This window comes from Plectrocnemia conspersa, unplaced genomic scaffold (assembly GCF_051122295.1).
Source record: "Plectrocnemia conspersa isolate PC_06_02 unplaced genomic scaffold, ASM5112229v1 ptg000005l, whole genome shotgun sequence".
NCBI lineage: Eukaryota > Metazoa > Arthropoda > Insecta > Trichoptera > Polycentropodidae > Plectrocnemia > Plectrocnemia conspersa.
This window is the reverse complement of record NW_028277169.1, coordinates 21,336,598-21,358,553: the sequence shown is the minus strand read 5'-3', so window position 1 is coordinate 21,358,553 and position 21,956 is coordinate 21,336,598. Positions and strand designations below refer to the sequence as shown.

The 21,956-nt window shown below is 33.1% G+C and overlaps 2 protein-coding genes across 3 annotated transcripts in view; both read right to left on the bottom strand.

The window, feature by feature from the left end:
- Gprk2 (G protein-coupled receptor kinase 2) overlaps positions 1 to 14,798 on the bottom strand; it is a 45,457-nt gene extending 30,659 nt beyond the window's left edge. The window contains exons 1-2 of the mRNA XM_088185355.1: positions 14,693 to 14,798; positions 13,854 to 14,184 (exon numbers count right to left, since the gene is read on the bottom strand). Coding sequence (XP_088041481.1) covers positions 13,854 to 13,905 — 52 coding nt within the window. The 5' untranslated portion in view covers positions 13,906 to 14,184; positions 14,693 to 14,798. The remainder of the gene's footprint in view (positions 1 to 13,853; positions 14,185 to 14,692) is intronic.
- A 4,040-nt stretch (positions 14,799 to 18,838) lies between these two features.
- Positions 18,839 to 21,956, bottom strand: part of LOC148235162 (Y+L amino acid transporter 2) — a 30,589-nt gene continuing 27,471 nt past the window's right edge. For both annotated transcript variants that reach the window (XM_088186089.1, XM_088186088.1), the window contains one exon: positions 18,839 to 19,534. In XM_088186089.1, the coding sequence (XP_088042215.1) occupies positions 19,532 to 19,534 (3 nt within the window). In that variant the 3' untranslated portion in view covers positions 18,839 to 19,531. The remainder of the gene's footprint in view (positions 19,535 to 21,956) is intronic.

Here is a 21,956-nt window from a genome sequence, read left to right as displayed (position 1 = left end):
TTTGATCAAACATTCATGTTCTAAGTATATGAGCGTTTATTAGATGTGTTTATGGTTTGTCCAAGACCCCCGGATCTTTCCGGACTTCCGACAACTATGATATGATATTTATTCCCCAAATCAATTAACCCATTTTATCGTATATATGGTAATCATAGGAGTTCACCCTTATTCATAACGTCAGGACTTTTCATTTAACGATCCGGTAGGTAACCCTAGACGTGCGAAAGTAACATACACACTAAATGGAACATGAATGATGATGATTGATTGTGTACGAATATTACATGCTAGATTTGCGATTGTAATAATGCATATTATCACATACGGAGAAAACACAAATCCAATCAAGTGAAAAATCTGATCAATAAAAAATCCGTTTCGAAGCCAACCCGTTGCGTTGGGACATCAACGCTTCGTTCCAAACCACTGACTCACGCAAGTGTCAAATGTCACTAGAGAGAGATAAGACGAGTTGACTGGTCTTTGAATTCGAACACAAACAACAGGTCTCACGGTCAGCGCCAAATGATATCCGATTAAGGAAATTTATCTCCGGCATTTGGCCGGAAAGAGTTGAGTGGGACATACCGATAAGTTCGCAATTTTGAACCAGGAAATCTAACTTAGAATTGGATATGCCGCACACACACACACAGCATGCTTTCAAATAGTATGTAAGGCAGATAAACGAAAACATTGAACCTGGGGAGCGAGCCAAACAATAATGGTAAAACCTGGAAACTATGTATATGAATATGTTCCGACGCATCTACATACATATATATCTATATATTATATATTCATTGTAAAATTCGCGAGCGAGATGATAGCTGTTGTGAATATGTTGTTTGGTTGTTGAAGCTTAACTTCTCAAGTACAATAGGAGCAGTCGAGCAATGTAAAATGTAGCAAATCTATCGCTTTACTTACATTTGATAACATAAAATATTATAGTCGCTCGTCATATATTATATTTTAGTTAATGTGCACTACGTTTACGTTAAAGCTCGTAGGGGGATACGGATCGGCAAGCTGAAGATTATGTACAAAGATGCAAATTGTCCATTGTGACATTTGAACATTGAATACGCGTAACGATGAGTTTACAGATTAAAGTATTGATCTAGCAAACATAGGTAAGGGTAATAAATACATAAATCAATAATCGGTTTACCGTATTTTTTTTAAATAAATTGACACAACATAAAAAAAAACATCAAAAACGCTACACGGCCAAACATTGTCAGGAACACCCATAATCGTCGCGTTAAAATCAGTTGTAAAAGACCCGTTAAAAGCGTAATAAATCAAGAAGGTAATAATGAAAGACAATATAAACAATGTTCACCAAAACACGAATAGCAAGTAAATAAACCATTGCAGCGAACCATTTTACCAGACCGTTAGGCAACGCTAGAGTAGATAAAACAAAGATTTAAGTCCCACCTCAAATTCCTTGATGGTATATAGCCCTTGTACTACCACTTCGCTCCCGACTTGAAATATACGAAAATTCGATTAGAAGCGATTGACAAATCTACCCCAAAGATTCTTCGGAGCCAGAGAATAGCAGCCATTTTCACTTTGATCAGCAGATCTGGTCTAGCCGAGATGTCACACATAATCTTCAAGAGTAATATTCGAAACGATTTAGAGACTACAGCGATACAACACCACGGCAACAATATCATAATTCAACTGTTTTTGGAAAAAACCCTTGTGATTTATTGTTAAAAATAAACGCGAGTACCACTTAGCTCGTTCTTAATAAAATGGCAATTTAGGAATAAGAGAAAAGTATTAAGAACTTTATCTTCGCCACCAATTAATCCATGACATTTTCTTTAAGACAAATAAAAAGTTAAAACGCCAAAGGCAAATAAAACCTCTGAATTTTTAAGTCAAACTTTTACTGTGCCACTGGTATACCACAATCAATAATTTTAATAACCAGTAAACGCCGATTAATAATAAATTATTATTATATTACATACCACGAAATTTAAGTATGTTTCGAAAAGCAGATCGAATGATAAAGGTTGAATAAATGAGTTTGAGGGAATGCGTAGATGCTGATTACCATATACATAATATTATTAAAAATATATTTTTTTGTAAATTAATTTTACGAGCATCATAAGTTTTTCGCGGCATTTTTTGCTTAAAATAATAATGGGCCATTTTCCCCACTTTTTATGTTCTCTCGTCTATCGAACAACAATTGCACAAAAGGAAATAAAAAACATGTTTTTAATCCAATAAAGATTTACTATTCTACGTCAGTTTTTTATACGCGACATCACTGCTAGATGTCATTCCAGCGAGACGACATTCGTTGAGAATCTCATACGTCTCGGGAATTTTCCTCATATGTATTTTTATATCTACTTCAGTACAAACATTCAACACAGAGTGATTTGAAGGCACAAGATCGAATTCCGCCTCCATAGACAATAAAGTGAGAGTCAACATCACACGCGGAGCAATACGTGATACTGTTTTTTCTACACATCCAATTAACCGGATATGGAAACCTGTCTCTCTCCCTCTCTCTTGATATATACATAGAGAGAATTTGATTTTCGCATATGAAATGGATCTGTCTATCCATCGCCGATTTTGTATTCAGAATTACAGCAAAAAAATAAACGATTCGACAGCCATATAAGAGAAAAATAAATTAAATCGAGCGCATATTAATTTGAGCATAATATTATTGCGAATGTTATCATATTATGTGCGTTATCAGATACATTAAGTCTTATGAGATTGATGAAATCAACAAGTTAGTAATAACATCGCATCTAATCATAATAAACTTTTACAGCATTTTAGGTAAACGGACATCGATTGTGATATTACATACATTACAAATCAGATTATAAAAGTGATTTATATTGATGGCTTTGTCAAATAATACGACATGGCAAACTATGAAGTTTGAATAAAAATTCAACCCTCCCTTTGTTTTACTTTCATGCCATAAATTGAATTTGACGGGTCGATTGAGCAGTAGAGATAGCCGGAAGGATTCTAGTGTTTCTTGTTCGATACTTGCTTACCCTTTCGTGCTTATTTTAATGGTATAAAAAAACATTCCACCCACAAAGTCGATTGCTTTATGGCTTCATAATTCAAGATCGTCTGTAATATTTATTGCATGTATAAATCACGAATCGGAGCGAATCTAAAGGGTATAAAGCTAAATTGAAAACTAATGGGAGATAATAAACCCTTGTGGTTGTGTTCTACAATAATAATTAGAATTCAACGAGCATTAAATATTTATTTTATATGTATATAAAAATAGGAAACAGTATTCAAACAAACAATTCTAGCAAAGAGTATAATACAATTTTCGATACATCATGTATTACAATGGAATGTATCCAAGTTCAAAACAAGTATACCCAACCCCGGAGAGGGTACACTATGGTTGATTTTTTTCGTTAACGTCTAACGGGCCCATAAACACGGATTCGCTTTCGCTAGCACATAACGAAATTAAATTTGGAAAGCTTTCCAAGTCGTGAAATTTAATTTGGACCACTATAGCGTAGGGCGAAAGAGCTTTCCGCCCCCCCGAAAAGCTTTCCGACCACAATTTTTGCCCCAAACTTAGGATCGAACAACTATAGTATATACAACACACGAACCGCGGTAAATGTCTCGGAAACGCGCGACAATGAACCTGTTGCTGAATCAAAAGTAATAGTACCGGTTTTTTATGCTACTTTTTGTATACTATTCATCTCTATTCAACCACTAATTGTGTGTACGTCAATATTTTATATGTCTATATATAACCATTACGCGCTATTATTGTGTGTGCGTCCAATATTCGGCGAACGTGACTTGATTTAGACATTCTGGCGTCTTGTAAACAAAATAGTCAAACGAAGTCGACGACTAGATAGTAGCAGTAAACTAATTAATTAATTGTAGATAACTTTATGTACGAGAGAGCGCGTCTATGATATATGGCACACTTAAAAAACTCGTTACGGGACGATAAAACTCGAATAGTACATAAAAATATTTGGTGATGTATTTTATGTCCGTTTTATGTTAGTAATAATGACGGCTCACGCCAACTTAAATACTGTGTATGTTTTAATATATAAATATGAACATGCACCTTGCAAATATTATCATAGCTTTTTCATAAAAAATCCATATTTATCGATACCGAACAAATAGTCGCCGCAATCTCTACAACTTTTAACAACAAACTTCTCTTTCGCATTTGTTATCACTTTTGGTAATAGTGGCCGCGTGATGTGACTATTGCAGCCAGTTAGACGCCGAAAGTGTTGTTTGATAAAAATGTATTGTATAAAATACAGATATATGTACAATAAAATGCAGGTATTGTGCGGCGGTATTTGATGAGAAATAGTCGTAGTCGTAGAGCCTCGCAGTTGTGAAAATCGGCGAGCTTTGAGTAGAGATTGCAATAATACCGGTATTACCGAGAGAAAACAATTAATACCGGTATTACCATAGTGACATTATTTTAATTAATTGGTAATAAAAAAGACCGAAAAAAAATTCGAGTACCGTTCACATGTTCCACCATGTTTATCGATTAGCAAAACCCAAACGTTCGAATACCCTGACAATTATTGCTTCGATGTATCAAATATTCTAATTATATCAGTATCCCTTTCAATGTTTACTACGATCCAACAAGGGTGATTATGTTTTGTATAAATTGGTGATTAGCAGATTTTTTGTCTGATTAAGAATTGTATTTTTTCAATACCAACTAAATCATATTGATTAGATATATCAGATCAAATAATTTGTATACTTTTATTCTAATTATTACACAATTTAGAAAGATTTATCTGTCGCAAGGATTCTCCGAAGCATTGAATGAACATTTATTTTTTATGAAACGGTCACGGAAAACAATATATCACTGAAAGATAAATATCATCGTAGGGCCACAACATTCCGTTACACAATTCTTCGACCTCGGAGATATCCATCAAGCAAATGTCATTTTCTAAAGGCGTTGTTTTAAGAAGCGAGTGCAGCGATTGGCTGGATGATCGTGCAAGCAAGCTTTGCAGCCCTGGATACTTAAGCCTGAACTCCAACGAGTCGTGAATAACGCAGCGTATAAATGCTTTTGTTAATGAATCAATGATCACCTTTCAGGTTGTATTTCATATGTGCAACTCGATTCTTACAAATATTTTAAAATATTCGAATTCCGACACGAATAATTGGCAAGCTTCCCAATAGAACAATAAATTTGTGGTTTAATGTTTAATCCCGTTATGGTACCTTACAAATACGAAGAAAAACACTTTCAACGATGAATCCACCGTAAATCATAAGCAACACAAAGATAATATCAAATCAATAAAGTATACACTTCCACGATAATAATCTCGAAGCCAAAACACAAAAATAAGTCATAAATCATACCTCCACCCTATACCTCCTCTTCTTTGAGGCAGTACAGCGAAGAAAGGCGAAGATAATGCAATTCGATACATGAATACTGATCCACTGACACATAAAACAACAACAAACACAAAAAAGGACATGACACGACTTGGAAAACTTCTACGGAAGAGTTTTTTCTCTCGACTTTTTCATTTTCCGTCCAAATCCAGATAGAAGGGACTTAGATACCCTCGACGCGGCGCGAGTGCCCCTCGGACAAAGGGTGAGGATGTGAGGCATTATTATAAGACGACAGGACGCCGGCAATAAAACAGGATCCCGCTTTCAAAATATCGTTTCGGTGTCTCTTTTATGGGCACACGTCGAACAGATACGGTGACCGCATTATCCGCACACTAAAACCCGGTGACAGAATTACCGAGGATCCCTGGAGAGAGGTCACAACGAGGGTGGGCGGATTTTTGACGACTGCTTACATATATTATATTTCTGATTTAAATGTATGAATACCAACTGTCAAGCGTGCTTTAAATATGGCAGATATGCATTAATCGAGACGTGCGTAGTAAATTTAATAAGGCGGGATCTCTTTGATAGTGTACTGCGAAGCAGGTATGGATTTCAAACAGTTGCAATACACCCATATGAGGAGTGTTAATTAAAAAACATCAAAATTCCCCCCACATATTACAGCTATCGAATAAAAAATCCAATCATGAAATGGTAATTGAATTAATGTTAACTGGGCAGCTGCAGCATATTAAAAGTGGTGCAAAAACTAGTGTGTTATAATTTAGTTTTAAGTGAGCTACGAAGAAAAACTATTTTAAAGTTTTGCGAGTGTTGCTTTTTTCATGAAAAAATGCAATTGTTCTGCAAAATGGCATTACTAATGCCTTTACGAGTATCCTACAGATTTTTTGTTTATTTACCGCTTGAAATGCGCAATATAACGTTTTGTTATCCGCTATTTGAGCAGTGAAAAAATAAACATACTGCTTCGCTTCAACTAGTATACAAATTGAGAAGGAAGTGCATTCTGTGACAGACTCCTCGACTGGGCCGATTTCAATATTTATTGACTCAGATCCATTAGAGGTGTAAGAATTTGTATATAACATGCTGTTAAAAATCAGATTATTTACTCATAACAGCCGTGAGCAGCGTGAGCAATCACATGTTATTAAATGTTCCTAACCAAATAATACGCACATTTGGGTTACTGTGCTAGGTTTCATATTCAACTTATGGTAAACCATGTCATATTTATGCACGTGCGTAACTGTATAAACACAAATTTTATTGATTCTATAATACATTCCGTCATTGTAGTGTATGATAGTACATTTTCTGTACGGCGAGAATACCAAACGTAAAAATTATATTAATCGATGTGGTGAACTCGACACACGACACACGATTCTCCACAGTAATGAACGAGCACCGATTCTGTGTCTAATCGCGCATTATTGCGAATCAATACCGGAGCCAAAACCTCGATATTAATAATACCTGCCAAAATTCGCATACGAGTATTCTCGCCGAAACGCGAGAGTTTTAAATAAGCGACCGGCTATCCGTTCTGCACTTCGCAGCCATATATCAAAGCGTTAAGTGGGTCGACGAAATCGAACGGCGAGCACGGTTTGGTTACCCTGCCATATTTCAGTCGGATATTGTTGTTGCTACAGTAAAGATTGAAATTTGCAACAAAGACCCGGCGAACGGCTCGCTATTAATACGCAAGAATCACCAGCTATTTAAGCGTAAGCTTATCGCGAATTCCAGCTTAAAAGGCAAACTCCTTACTGAAAACATAAAGACATATGCATAAATGTTAGCATGTGCTAGACACGCAATAATTATGTATACGCATATAGACTTCATAATACGATCTAAGCTGCTCAATTTGAAGAATACAATCTAATAAAACAAAAAGCCATTTGTGATATTATCTACCGTAATAATAATAATAATAATGAAATGGTAATGCTTATAAAGCTGTAGAACACACCAGGGACGTCATTTAGGGGCATTTGTCCCCCCTTTAATGTGGCTAGAAAAAATCATGTGATATAATTAAATACTACGTAATCTTAATGAGATCGAAACATTAAAAAAACGACCAAATTTAATCCTCACCCTAGAAAAAGCTGAAATGACGTCCCTGATTCTAAACCAGAAATTCTAGGGCTATCCCTCATAGAAAATCTAAACAAACCAGTCTCGAATCTATCCCGAAGTTATTTTTTAAAGTATGTCATTTCAGTGAAGTTTCTGACAGGTGCTGGTAAAATTATATAATTTCAACGTTTCCATAAGTATTACAGTAGACCCCCAATAACACGGTAAATTGGGTGCCCGTTATTGCAAAGAGAAGATATCTCAGTACACGCGCCTGATTCAAACGTACGTATTGCAAAAATTGTATGATTATTTTCTAGTCCTCCAACTACACGGACCCAAATAGCACGTCCCCAATTTACCGTGTACATCGGAAGTCTAGTGTAAATACTAAATTGATTTATTAGGTTGTAGAGTACGCTCGGGATAAGGATTCCAGTTTGTTATTGTGTGCGTGAACTGTGTGGTTCAAAAGAATTTCACTCAGAATATTTATTTTTTTATTTTAAAAGAAAATATATGTTTATTTAACATACATACATCTGAGCTAAGTTGGAAATTTCAACGGACAATTAAAAATATATTATATAATCGAAGAAACCAGACATTGATGTCATTAATTAAATATTTGCAAAATTCAAAATCTTTCACTAGTCAAAAAAATAATGAAGTCTTTAGCTATTCTTCAAAAGCAAAAAGATATAAAATGGGGAAAGAAATTATTCGCAGATTGTTTAATGGCTCGACGACTCCATTAAATCATTAGAATCCATTGAATGAAATAAAAAATTATCTTTGGCGCAACGATAAAAATAATAACTTTTGTATGCCTTACAGAGAATAGTGTAAAAAACCAACAACGTACGGATTAATGAAAAAATAATTAAAATATTTTAATTTACGGGTAAGAGAACGAATAACTTACAGTGTATATTTGAAGCCTTGATATCAATTAACCCAGATATGCCCAAGAAATTTTGTTCTCTTAAAATTTAATTTATAAATAAAAAACAGTGGCACGAGTTTAGTGACCTACCCATGGGACAGTGGGCATATCTGGGTTAAACCAATATCAACACAAAATTATTTTAAAAAAATCACTAGAGAAGATCGAACTTCTGTGCCACACTGCACTTTAATGACGAATACCAGCGTTGACGAATCAGCGACTGTCCTTAAAAGAGAAAGCGAGACAACGAAGTACACGCTACATCGCTTCACCCTCTCATATACATGTACACGCACACAATAACAAACCAGCATCCTTATCCCGAGCGTACTCTACCACATGAACTTCCCGATTTTCAGTGAGTTTAAGATCGATCGCGATTAAGAAAGGTTCCATGCAGTATTCAATTCCTTCGTCTATTTGTAATTTACAAATACATTGTGTCCTTCAATTTTTGTTATTATGTACTTTTTACAGCCCTAAACTAATAAATTGCGAGTCTTTTTTATACGAATTAAAGTTGGGACACAATGCAGCTGTGATATATTAATAAACAAGGAGTTCGGAGAAAGGACCAGAGAACAATCTGATTATGGTTTAAGAAAATCCGTTTTACCAATATGAATTTTTAAAATGAGCCTCGGGGTAGACCAAAAAAATAATATTGTTTATTTATATGCGATGTATAAATGTTACAGTGATACAAATTACAGTATTACAAATCCAAATATATTTACACCAGTAGATACTCATATATTTCTACTAGCGAAAATATAATTCAACTGTGCCAGTAAAATTATATGCTGCTATAAAATGTAAATGAAACTCAATTTGACAGTTGCGAAACGACCATTTACTGGTCAAACTCAAACTTAACCTAATTTATTTATTTTATTTTAAATCTTCCGTTGTAACCTGACAGGCGTAAACCCAATGCGTTACAACGTGGTAAATCAATTGGACATAATGAATACCTACAATTAAGTATTAACACCACAGAATCAGTGACATCTACATTAATAATTATAAATTATTATCTGTAATATAATTTATAATCAATAGATTACACTGCAGCTATTTTTTAAATAATTTATTTAATAAATAAAAATTCGAAGCCCGTGCTTGAACCCACAACCTTAGAATTACTAATCTGAGACGTTACGGACTGGGCTATTCTGTCCTTAATTATAGTTTTAGAACTTTTATTACGTCAAGTTCAAAATATTTCTATTGGGGTAAAACAGGTGGAAGAAGAAATACAGATTACAAAACAAAGAATGTTATTTGTTATATTTTAAACTGACGTCGCTAAATAATTTCATATTAATCCAAGCAATATTACAATGAACATATGCACAAGTAAAAATAAAGATAATCATGGCGAAATTCTAATTTAGAGCTCTACATACTTTTGATAGATGATATCTAAGGAATGCATATAAATCGCCGTAATATATAATATCTTCATATCAAGTTCTAAAGCCTGACATAAGTTTTGTAAAAATCAGCTTTATAAAAAAACCTAATTCGTCGTTCCATTGATCACGAATATGAAAAATCATTTCACTCTTAACATCTTTATCTGCACCATTCAAGCGCATGGTGAATAAACCGTCGATAAAAAGCCACATACGTTGGTTTGATAGCGTGCAAGTCAACTCCGTTACATCGCAAATTTTCCCCGTTAGGGGTGTGGGAAAACCGATAATTTCCGTGAAAACGTCTAGCGAACGATCAAAAAGCGTTTAGCGAGAAACGACGTTATGCTTGTGTACCACCGCAGCTTAACAAACATACCACAAAAAACTGGATTTGTCACAGGCGTACAACTGGTTTTTATTTTTTGTTCATCTCAACGGATTAATGATATCTAGCGACCGCGATTAAGCACATCAAACAACGAGATTAAACTCATCAAAGTCATCGATTTTTTTTATTTAGGAGCTCGATTGATGCGAACGTCAATCGGACATAATAAGTCTTTGCGGAAAAAAAAACAAAATAAAACAAACCGTCAGTCTAGTCTACATTGTGTCAATCCCCCGCGTCAAATTATAAAAGGGGTGTAAAGAGATACGCTATACGTATCAAGTTTCAATTGTATTGAAAGTCAATCTGTTTTGATTCTAATTGAGTGATGTTTTTTACATACATATAATCCTGTATTGACAAACTCAAAATAGCCACAAAACCGCGTAAGTTTGCGATGTAAACCTCAAAATCATTAAATTGGTGAAAATTGTCTCGTCCTTTGAGAATGGAAAAGGTGGTCAAAAATGTTGTGGTTTTGCTTTAGCGATTCCAAATTCATTTACCTGAGTTGGTAATCCTGATATTATGAGTAGAGTTACTAAATTTAATATTGTGCCAAACAGAAGTAAAAATATATTTTAAAACCAAGTAGGGCATTCAGCGAAATTATACATATATTTCTCACAAGCGGTTAAAATTCGTAATTATACTCATACAAGACTTGTTTGGGTGAATTTGAATTTCTAACTTGTCCGGACTATCTGAGTTATCATTTTTTAGCTCTCAGGTCACATAAGTCAGACCAGCCACACCGGGACTTATTTATCAATTTGGTAAACCTATGTGTGGTTAAATGCGACTCGAGTGGGAATGGACTTAGTTTTATATCTAATAGCTTTCATGCACTACTTTTTCCGTTACATCCTTCAACGCTTAAAGAAATATGGTGTTTGTAGTTGTTGAATTATTTTTATCTACCAACACATACCCACACATAGTCCGAATTAATATTATTTTTATTTACGTTTTAAACACTAGTCCACAGTGCTCTAAGAGTTTAAAGCATATGTTCTCAAATTGGGCAATTCTGGCTCCGGAGGAATTTGATGAGCGATGGAAGAGCCTTAGAGAAAATAAAAGGAGATCTCTCAGTAAAATTATTAAATTAGTTAGAATTAAGGAAAATAGTGACAAATATAAACAATATGTAAAATTTATAAAGAAATGCTTGAAAATAAAAGACAAACTGCAAATAAATCAGAAATTGTAATTGCAAAGAAGAAAAAACAGTTCCATTAGAACAGTGGTCTCTAAAGTGTCATTTTTTATATCCGTTTTTGTAAAAAAAAATTCACCTACAAACTGTTTCAGGGATCTAAATAGGAGTTTCCAAGAAAATCCATTGTTTTTTCTATTGTCATCTTGGATACATAAGGGCGAGCGCTGTCTTGGGGTAAAATTACCCTTCTTAAATTTTGAAGGGAAGGTGTTTTTCATGGTTTGCGTCGCTTTCAAATGGATTAGCTGAGCACACAAGTCTGGAGTAATTGTCTGCCTATAATCCAATAACTCATAATGAATTATAACCTTAATATCCCACCAAATGCATAAATGTGTAATCCTGATATTTTCTGTTGTAATTTTACATCGCATGTTAAAGTAAAGGGTCCACTTCTCATATTCAGTAACAATTCGACCCAAAAAAAAATCTTTCTATTCTAGAATCATTAATTATTGACATATTGAGATTCGTTGCGCGAAGTTTTCCTCTGACAATTTATGATATATGTACACATATTCTGCAAATTAACACCTTTCATAATTTTTAAATGTCTGTGAACTGATGTAGGCGACAAGTTGAACTTTTGTACTAGCTTCTGTATCGTTAATCTCGGGTCTGCTTTGATAGCAGCCCTATTATCCTCACTAATAACCACCCGCCCTTACGTAAATATTCAATGTCTAAATTCTCATAGCAAAATTTTTAGAACTATATTTGACTTTCTAAAATTTAATGGCATTCCTGCCCATTGCATTACGAATGTTTTCATAATTGCATTATGAATGAGTTGAACCTCAAAGATTATTTTATCTCCACCGTCATTGTTGATTTAGGGTTGAAAAGAACTAATAAAAAATATCCCGTTGACGACTAATGTTAACAAACACCGAAAGAATAGTGATAATATCGTTAACTTATAAAAAAGCAGAAACTAATGGGACAACCTGATAAATAATATATCAGGAATGCGCATATTTTTTTTATGTCTTTTGAGTTTTGAGACCACTGCATTAGAAGAGAGCAGCGAAAATTATAAACAAATATATTTTATCCCTCGTTGATCATAGTTTTTATGTGATATTTTAACGTATCCACACATTCTGTACAAGATTTATGTTTTTTAACCATTTTTTCATAGAACGTATTCATCGCACAGATCGAATGATGGGTTGAGGTGTTTTGACATGCTTCACTCCTGACATTATGAAGCATTGACAGAAACGAAATCACAACATTGCAGTACAAAAAAAGTTTCGTCCTAATCTCCCGATTTTAGCCGACTCCCGCATACAGTGTTGAATGTGGCTTTTAAATTCAAGGAATTTAAAAATTGAATAAATTGAATAAAAAAACTGATTTCGACGATTTTGCTCATTTTTTAAACCATTCGTTTTAAGTATTTACGTTACGTATTAATACAGCAACTGGTATTTTTTTGTGTAAAAAAAATAGGCTACACAATTGTTTTTGTCTATATTCTTAAAAAAATATATCAATTTCAAAAATAATATAATAAACACCACTGCTTTTTACATAGACAGTTTACTGTGAAAATGTGATGAATTTATCTACCTCTAGTTAATTATAACGAACATAAAAATAAAAAATTCATATAATTGAGTCTAAAAATTCATGAATTAAATATTTAAAAATACATTTCCATAATATCGCACAAGCTTTCTCTTTGCAACACATCACTTTCGTTAAATGTAATAATTCATTTCAAATACACATGTAAAGCACTGCTAAACGAATGCAATTACTACAAATTTACAAAATTATCACAACAGCAGATATTATCGGCTTGTTAAGAAGCACGTGTAGTGATTATTATGTAAAAATCATAGAATAAACACACAAGTTTAAGAATTTAGGGTCTTTATATAGGTCGTAAAATTGTCGCACCTGTCACGTACTAAACATGAATTATGATAATCGAATACAGTTAGAGCCGTATTCGTCGCTCTAATAGAGATCAAAGTTGTTGTGCGCTCCGACCCGCTGATACATATATTTATGATAAGTATACCAATGACCCTATGAGTACACGAAGCGGACAATTTTCGATCTCGATTAATTCAATCGGAGATGATTCACATTTTATATGTAAAACGTCATGAATGAATATATGTAAAACGTCAACCTTAACGAGATAAGAGTTCATAACAATATGAGAGTAAATCAAAAGTAACGATAAAATGAATAAACGTTGCACATTTAATGCGCTTCTTTGTTGTAGAATTCATTCAATGGATTATTGATGTGAATGAAAACTAAACACTAAACAAACTACTTTAAATAAATCAAATATAAGAGACTCACCTTCTCTGGCTTTTAAATAGACGGTGTTGGCTACGATGTTCTCCAATTCCATTAGTTCCAGTGTGGCGGTGTGGTTTGGACTTTTCGGTCAAAGAAACGCACGCACGGCTCACTGTCCGTCCGGGATCACCGCTGTGACCTTTTCGCCCCAATCGGCAACTCTCGCCCATCAATGTAATCCGTAAATTCAGGCCGGCGTTGGAAAACGACGTTTTCAAAATCGCAAACGCATGCGAAGTGTTACTTTTACGGACACCGAACCGAAGACTGCCACGTAAACGGATGACGGGATTAGCACTAGAGTTATTCACACGTACTTTTCAACTTCGGGCTGTAAACAAAAAAATTAATCAAGACATACGTGCGTTTGCACATAAACTTTAAATATGTTATTTAGGATCGACAAATGAGGTATTATAGCCAAATATAAAAATATATCATACTTGACATTTCTAATCCGAAAGCGGTTTAAATATTTTTTAAATAAATAAATTAAAGCTTATGGCCAAAATTTTATAAATAACTCGTTAGCGATATCTGTGACAGATTTCAACACCGTTCTTTTTGACATTTCAAATTTACACGCGGTTTTTACGCACTAATATAAAAACGAAAAACAGCGCTTTTCAACCGTCTTAATAATCAATTAAAGCTCAATTATTACGCTCGATTCAAAAGTTGGAGCACTTTAATTTTTATTCATAATTTTGGTTCAAAGCGGTGTTTACTGTATAAGAGAGCGTGGTCGATCGATATAGATTTCGCGAGGGGCGAAGGCGCCAGGGCGGAGCACCCGATGCGTGCGAAGGAGCTAGAAAAAGCGGGGTTCGAGATGTGACCTTGGTCGGCGGGGCGGGGCGAGGGGCGAGGCTACTCGCGCGGCGCCTCCACTCACAGTGCCGATCGTTGAACACCGACCGGGGTGTACACACCCCACGCTCGAATGAATTTTCGCGACTGGCAGCACTTTTAACTTAGTTTTAAATGTCATAACACCACAAATGACATTGAAAATTTAACAGTTACAAATTTAACTATAAATATTCTTAGTCAAAATAAAATATTCAAAATTCAGTAATATTAAAGATTAAAAATGTATTATTTTAATATTTGAATAAAGGTGTTGCTAGTATAAGTTAGTATACGCAAACATTTATTTTATTTTTAATCACTTACATATATATGGAGACTTTTTCATAATGGCCAAAACTGTAACACTGACATGATCGAGTGCAACACACTTCTTTGGTGGGCCTGGACGGAAATACTACGATCGGCGGGGCCTCAACTAAAAATATATGTAAATACAGTCGATTACGCTTGATAAAAACAACCGCTAAATGGGATTCTAAATTGAACTCTATTGGGAAGCAGAGGTAGTGTTTAACATTCCTCACAAAGTTGCCTAAGTCCTTCGAGACGCACGGGCTTTCCTATGGAATGGAGCTATATATCGATGACAATAATGCAAGCCAACGAGAGGCCAATCATTAATACTTTGAGAATACACTAAGAAAACCTTTAAAAATAAATCTTCTGGATATAAAAATCTGGGAGCCCACCCGAAGGGATAGACTCGTAGGGCCCTTGTACCAATGAGCTTATATGAATGTAAGTGCTCGCTCTATATCTCACATGGTGCCGGAACTTAAGCTGACACTTATCAGTAGTCTAATATCTGATTGTATACGTTGTTTTTGTTATGTGACGAAAAGTATTGCACATAGTCTCTTGGTCCTTCTAAGTAGGGGCTCCATTATATCACACGCTGGAGGCCCGTCACACCAGTGTGGGAGAGTAATATGAACTCCTTACGAGGAGAAGGAACTCTCGGGGGTAGACAGCAGAAAATAGTGTTGACATCACTCGCGAAGTTGCCTAAGTCCTTCAAGACGCACGGGCGTTCCTGGAGGATGGAGCTATAACGATAACGATAACGCGAGCCAGATCATGGCCTCTCGGATAATATACTAAGTAAACTCTTAAAAATAAATAGTACTACTGAAGGAGTGGACTGCTCTCTGGACATAAATATCCGGTTGCCCACCCAATGGAATGGACTTGAAGGGGTCCAATACCTATGGGTTTGTGCGAGTGTTTTTGCTCGTTCTATCAATTGCATTGTATTAAAATTTGAGCTGAAGTACCAGTGTCATTCTGGTACCTGATTGCTGGTATTAGGGCTTGCGCGAGTGCTGGTTTTGCTTTTGAAAAGGATGCAAAGTGGACTCAGCTCTGGTGATTCTAAGTAGGAGCGCAAGTCCACCACACGCTGAAGGCCCGTCACACCAGTGTGGGAGAATAATATGAACTCCTTACGAAGAGAAAAGACTTTCGGGGGTAGGCAGCAGAGGATAGTGTTGACGTCCCTCTCAAAGTTGCCTAAGTCCTTCGAGACACAATGGCGTTCCTGGGGAATAGAGCTATAACGATTACGATAATTTAAACTAACAAGAGTCCACTCATAGACACTCGGAAAATATACTAAGTAAATTCTTAAAAATAAATAGTACTATGGAGGTGTGAACCGCTCTCTGGACATAATAATCCAGATGCTCACCTGATAGAATAGACTCGTAGGGCCTCAACACTAATGGACTAGCGCGAGTTATTGTACTCGTGTCAGCACTCGCATGATACCTAAACTAAAGCTGAACCCAGTCTTGTGCCTAAGTGCTTGTTTTGGAACTTGCACAAGCAAAAATCGATTTCATTCTTCTCATTTTATTTTATCTTTGTTATTTCTTCCTATCCTTCTTCTGCTTTTTAATCAACTCTAATACATTGCAGGGGGTATATAATAATAAAACATTAAATTTTTATGCAAAATAATAAGAAGGTGCGTTTTCCATTGGGCAAAACAAAGCTGCATGTACGTCATAAATTATATCCTTCTCTTTCCACATGTGTAAAAAAATATTAGTCCTGCAGCTGCAGCTGAATCAGTTTTCGAGTATTATACCAACAACACCACCTAGTAATACAGAAAGGTGTTGATTATAGCCACTACTTAATTCTGTTCTGCAGCAAATTAAAATTAAATTTCAGCTTATATTGATACTATATTTCATAAAAAAGAAAACATTAAATTAAATATAATATCATGCACGTATATCATAATTATATATAAGATACCATATTATTATGTATGCTTTTGTATAATATATTTTTATCGAAAAGATTTCTATAGATTAGCTGCTCAGTTTAAATGTGTATCTTAAAAGTATGTATAGGCAAACGAATTTATAAAGAGATTGTGTTCATCGTGAAAGAGATAGTGTATTTAAAAAACATTTTTCATAAAGTGAAATCTCTTTATTTCCTTCAATATCAACTAGCACTACATATTTATCTACGCTTTCAACAAGTATATTGATTAACATTTTTTTTATTTTGAGTGTATACTTTGACTTACAGCAATGTATTGTAATTTTTAAAGAACAATTAACAACATCCGACTAAACTTACCAATCGTTTATTACACATATTTTTCACATCTATGACATCGATTAGTAATTGATCATATAATTTTATGTTTATTATATTATTGTTTAAACTTTGATTTGAATTACATTTAAACATAGAATATATATCGCATCAACATTTTTTTAATATACAATGTACATAGCGATCTTCAGTTAATTAGATTCGTCATTGCCTATTCTCATCATAGTTGCAAGTTTTCTAAATTTGCTTTACATTGTCGAAAAATACAAGAAGGCATACATGTATATTACAAAATACCTACCTTTATATTCAACAGTATATTTATAAGTACACAACAACAAATATACATATATTTTTTAATGTATTGTTTTAACTTGGTACTGAAAACTTTCGTTACAATCTGATCTATTTTATAATTTGAATATACCAAACTAATTTAAAATATATAGTTGCCAAAATCAGTCACGTTGTTGGACTTTTATATAAATTTTATATATTTGATGAATGTTTTTATCTGTATAAATAAGAACTAATATATTATTTTCAAAGATATTATATTTTTACTGCTCTATACCACTCCATTTCAATAAATATTTTAGGATTGGTCTTCATAATTATTGTCAAGTAAATAATATTAATACATGTATAAAATATCTATCGATATATACATAAAAAATATATTATTGTATAATTTTAATAGAAAAAAAAATCTAAAATGAAATTGTCAAAATTTGATATTACATATAGTATATGAATATCAAAATCTATTTATAATATAATATATAATAGATTAGACGAACACGTAACATGGCATAGAATTTCATTATTGTCATCTATAATATCTGACCATTTGCGTATATGTATTACTTTGATGATATGCTCAAGCACACTACTATACAATACTTACATTAACATAATATAATATAATTGTTATAAAGAATAATATTCCTCACAACTTTCTCTTACAAATTTTTATCACCATCTGTTTTTGCCGAACGTTTAAAAAATTATGGGACTATAGATCTTTTAGGATATTTAAGGATTACGAGTGGTCGTTAGGAATGTTATTCTTTAGAAAATAATGGCGTTTTAAAATTGTTATAGTTAATTTATTACTGAAAAAAATATAATAATTAAACAAAAAGGAATGCCAAAATTAATCACAAATTTTACATCCAAATATACAAAATGCTATTATTTTTTTATTTGAGCAAAATACTATTTTAGAAACTAATCGTTTTACCAATGTATTTTATTGTAATCGTTAGGCACCATATTTCCATTTTTAAATTATTTTTAGTGTACTTTATAATGTAGCTAAACACCTAACGAATTTTTAGCCTTGTTTCATATGTAAATGGATGATAATGTAAAACTGATGAGTGATATTTTAATCAGTCTCATGCGAGTTTATATTCTAATCTGTTTTTAATTCAGTTCAAAAAGTTAAATTTTCAGTTAATATGTAGATAACTAATACTTTAGTCATCGAAACAGTATTTGAAGATACGTTAAAATATAAATAAATAAAAAAAATATTATAAAAATATTTATTAAATAAAAATGGTTCTTAAGACAAGTCATAAAAAATAATTTTAAATTGGAATGTCAATAAATACATCCTGAAGCATAATGGAATGATATAAAATTATTTGATTTAATTTTTTAAATCGTGTGAGAATTTTGTAGAGATAAAATGTTTTTAAATTATCATTGTATAACAGACCTGAACTATACTATAAAAAAAATAAGTTTTTGAAAATAAAATACAATAACAAAAAAAATGATACTACAATTATCTATCGTAGAGATTTCGATTATTCACACACAGCCATAAGTATAACAACAAAATGATCCATGTGATATCAACCACACTGACTAATCAGGATAAATTTTCTTAAATGATAAATATATTTCCCATTTCCAATCTCAAAATGTAACACACGTTACTGACACAATCACGCATTCATTCGTTTTTGCTAAACCAATCTTGCAAGATATCAAACGATTATATCTTTTGTAAAAATATAATCGCAGGAATGTTTGAAAGCGTTTTACAAACATTTTATTTTACACAATGTATATAAATTAAAAATACGTAAGATATATAATGTGAATCATACGCAAATTAATAATGTGCGGAATACTGTTTGGAAGATAGTCGACTCAAACTTTGGCAGCTTTAGTTTTGCCGACCACCATTAGCAACTTTTGAAGCACTCTGGTCACACTCACTGAAATGAAACAAAGTTTGATTAATACATTGTGCAAAATATTAGATAGCACATACATGACAATTAAATAAATCAATCAGAACTGATCCTTAACCAATATAAATAAATCTTATTTCTAATCAATTTTATTAAATTACTAGTTCATTAGTAAATTATCAGTTCTGAAAATATACATTTTAAATTTATTTGTGCCAAAAATATTATAAAAGAATCTTATTAATTGCAGCTATATATGAAATACTCCATCTTGTATTGTATGAAAATCTTATTTTAATACGTATAATTTGAACTGCTGTTATTTTCATATAGGCTTTTTAGAGCATATTTATGAATTGTAAACTAATGATGACAATATTGTGACAATAATGAGACGAGGCTTGATCAACAAGTATCAGACATTAATTATAACAGTGTTTTGAGTAGTGGTGTTACATTTCTCAAAAAGTAGGTGACACTATTCAAATAATATAAACTGCTTTCGATAATTAAACTATATGTGTCACAATGAAAAAATACACTAATCTTAGTCGAGAGCGATAATCGTTCTGGCAGACATTTAATCAGCAGAAATCCCAAAACAATCGAGATCGTGGCAGTGTTGGAAGATCTTAAAACGAGATTGAGAATGAAGTCAGAATATGGTGATTCTGGAGCTCGGATATTTAGTAAGATTTCTCTCTTGGAATCCCAGTCTTACTATTTTAAATTTCTTGGGAAATGTTTCTTGTCTTTGTCTTTACTGCCCAATCAGAGTTGCAAAAGATGGATTTAAAATTACCGTCAAACCCAAAATTAGTTTGCCGTGAATAACGCTCTCAAACTGAGCTGGTGTATGAAACTACCAAAGTTCCGAGTCAGTGCCAATTTGTCTTTGTGTAAGACTGACATCGGCGATGATTAAATTGATGAAGTAAAGTAGATTCTATAACGGTAAATGTTATTCATAATTCCAAACTTACATTTCCCTGATGATTCCATTGGGAGTTAAAGAAAACTTAAATTTGATGCTAAATACATTTGTTCATGGTCATCAGCTTATAGATTATTATTTAGAAACAAAAATGTATCTATCTATCCTAAAATAAGAGCACCACTTAGTTTTGATAATCAAATGGATAGCAACGTGCTTCGTCGCACAGAAGTGGTTACCGATTTAGATGTCCTATTTCAAGCGGACTACAGATTCCATTTATATATATAAAATATATGCTATAAAGCCTCTAAGATATTGGAATTTGTCTTGCGATACGCTTATCAATTGAGGAGCTCGAGGCTAGTGCGCACAAAGATTCTGGAAGAACTCTATGTACTGAATTCACTTCCGGCACTTACACCAGACACTTCTATCAGGAACTTCCAACAGATACTTCCTTCAGGAACTTTATCCAGAACCACCACTTTACTTTCGACTTGGAATAAATGAGAATTTAGACAAACTAACGCAAAGCGGGGCTATGCTAAGACAAATTTTAGAAGACCGAGAACAGCAGCCGCTTTTCACTACGACCAGGCTCAGCTAAGCAATCATTGGAATCCCAAGTGCTTAACTTGATCTTCGAAGGCAATTTGGACACCATGTAATACTTTGTATATCCATTACTACACAAATTGTGTAGTGAATTTAAAAACCGTTAATTACATAATTAGCAGAGGTTAAATATTTGGAAGCTCTTAGAAAAATAGAATTATAAGATTATTATTGTGTTGTTGTAAAAATAATAGCTAAAAATATCTAATCAGCAATCCAGGACTTTTTAAATAAAACTTAAAGTATTTATTCTACGCATTAAAGGGAGAAGATATAATAAGATTTTTATTCTCGTACAGTAAGGATTACAAAAAGAAAGCTGGCGAATAATTTTGGCAACATTGCCGATTAAAGCTATATAGTAGTTAGTAGCCTTTTTGATGAAGTTTCTGACCCAACAAAAAGTCATTGTTTTTAGCTATTTGATGCAGATGTGAAAAATAAATGACAGCAAGTTAAGAGCTTTGAACAAATGGATTTCGATATCTTCGAAGCAACAGGGGAAAAACACAAAAATTTCAATGTCAATGTAACTAAATAAAGAACCATACTGAGTGACTCAAGATGCCATTCAAGGAAACGAATTTTTGCTATTAGTATTATATATTTTAATATTATAATTATTAATCAGCATATATTTCTTATTTTTTTTATATTATTTAAAGCATTGCATATATTTCAAGTTTTTATTAAAAAATATTAAAACATATATTTGTGTCTTACCTGATATTTTTATAACTAATTCAATATATTTTGATATCAGTTATAGTGTAGAAGTAGTAAAAATAAATTATTATAAAAACTATTGCAGGCTTTCCTCTAACATGCTTGTGATACTTTAACACAATTACTATTAATAATTAATGATATATTGTAATTATAGTGGTAAAATCA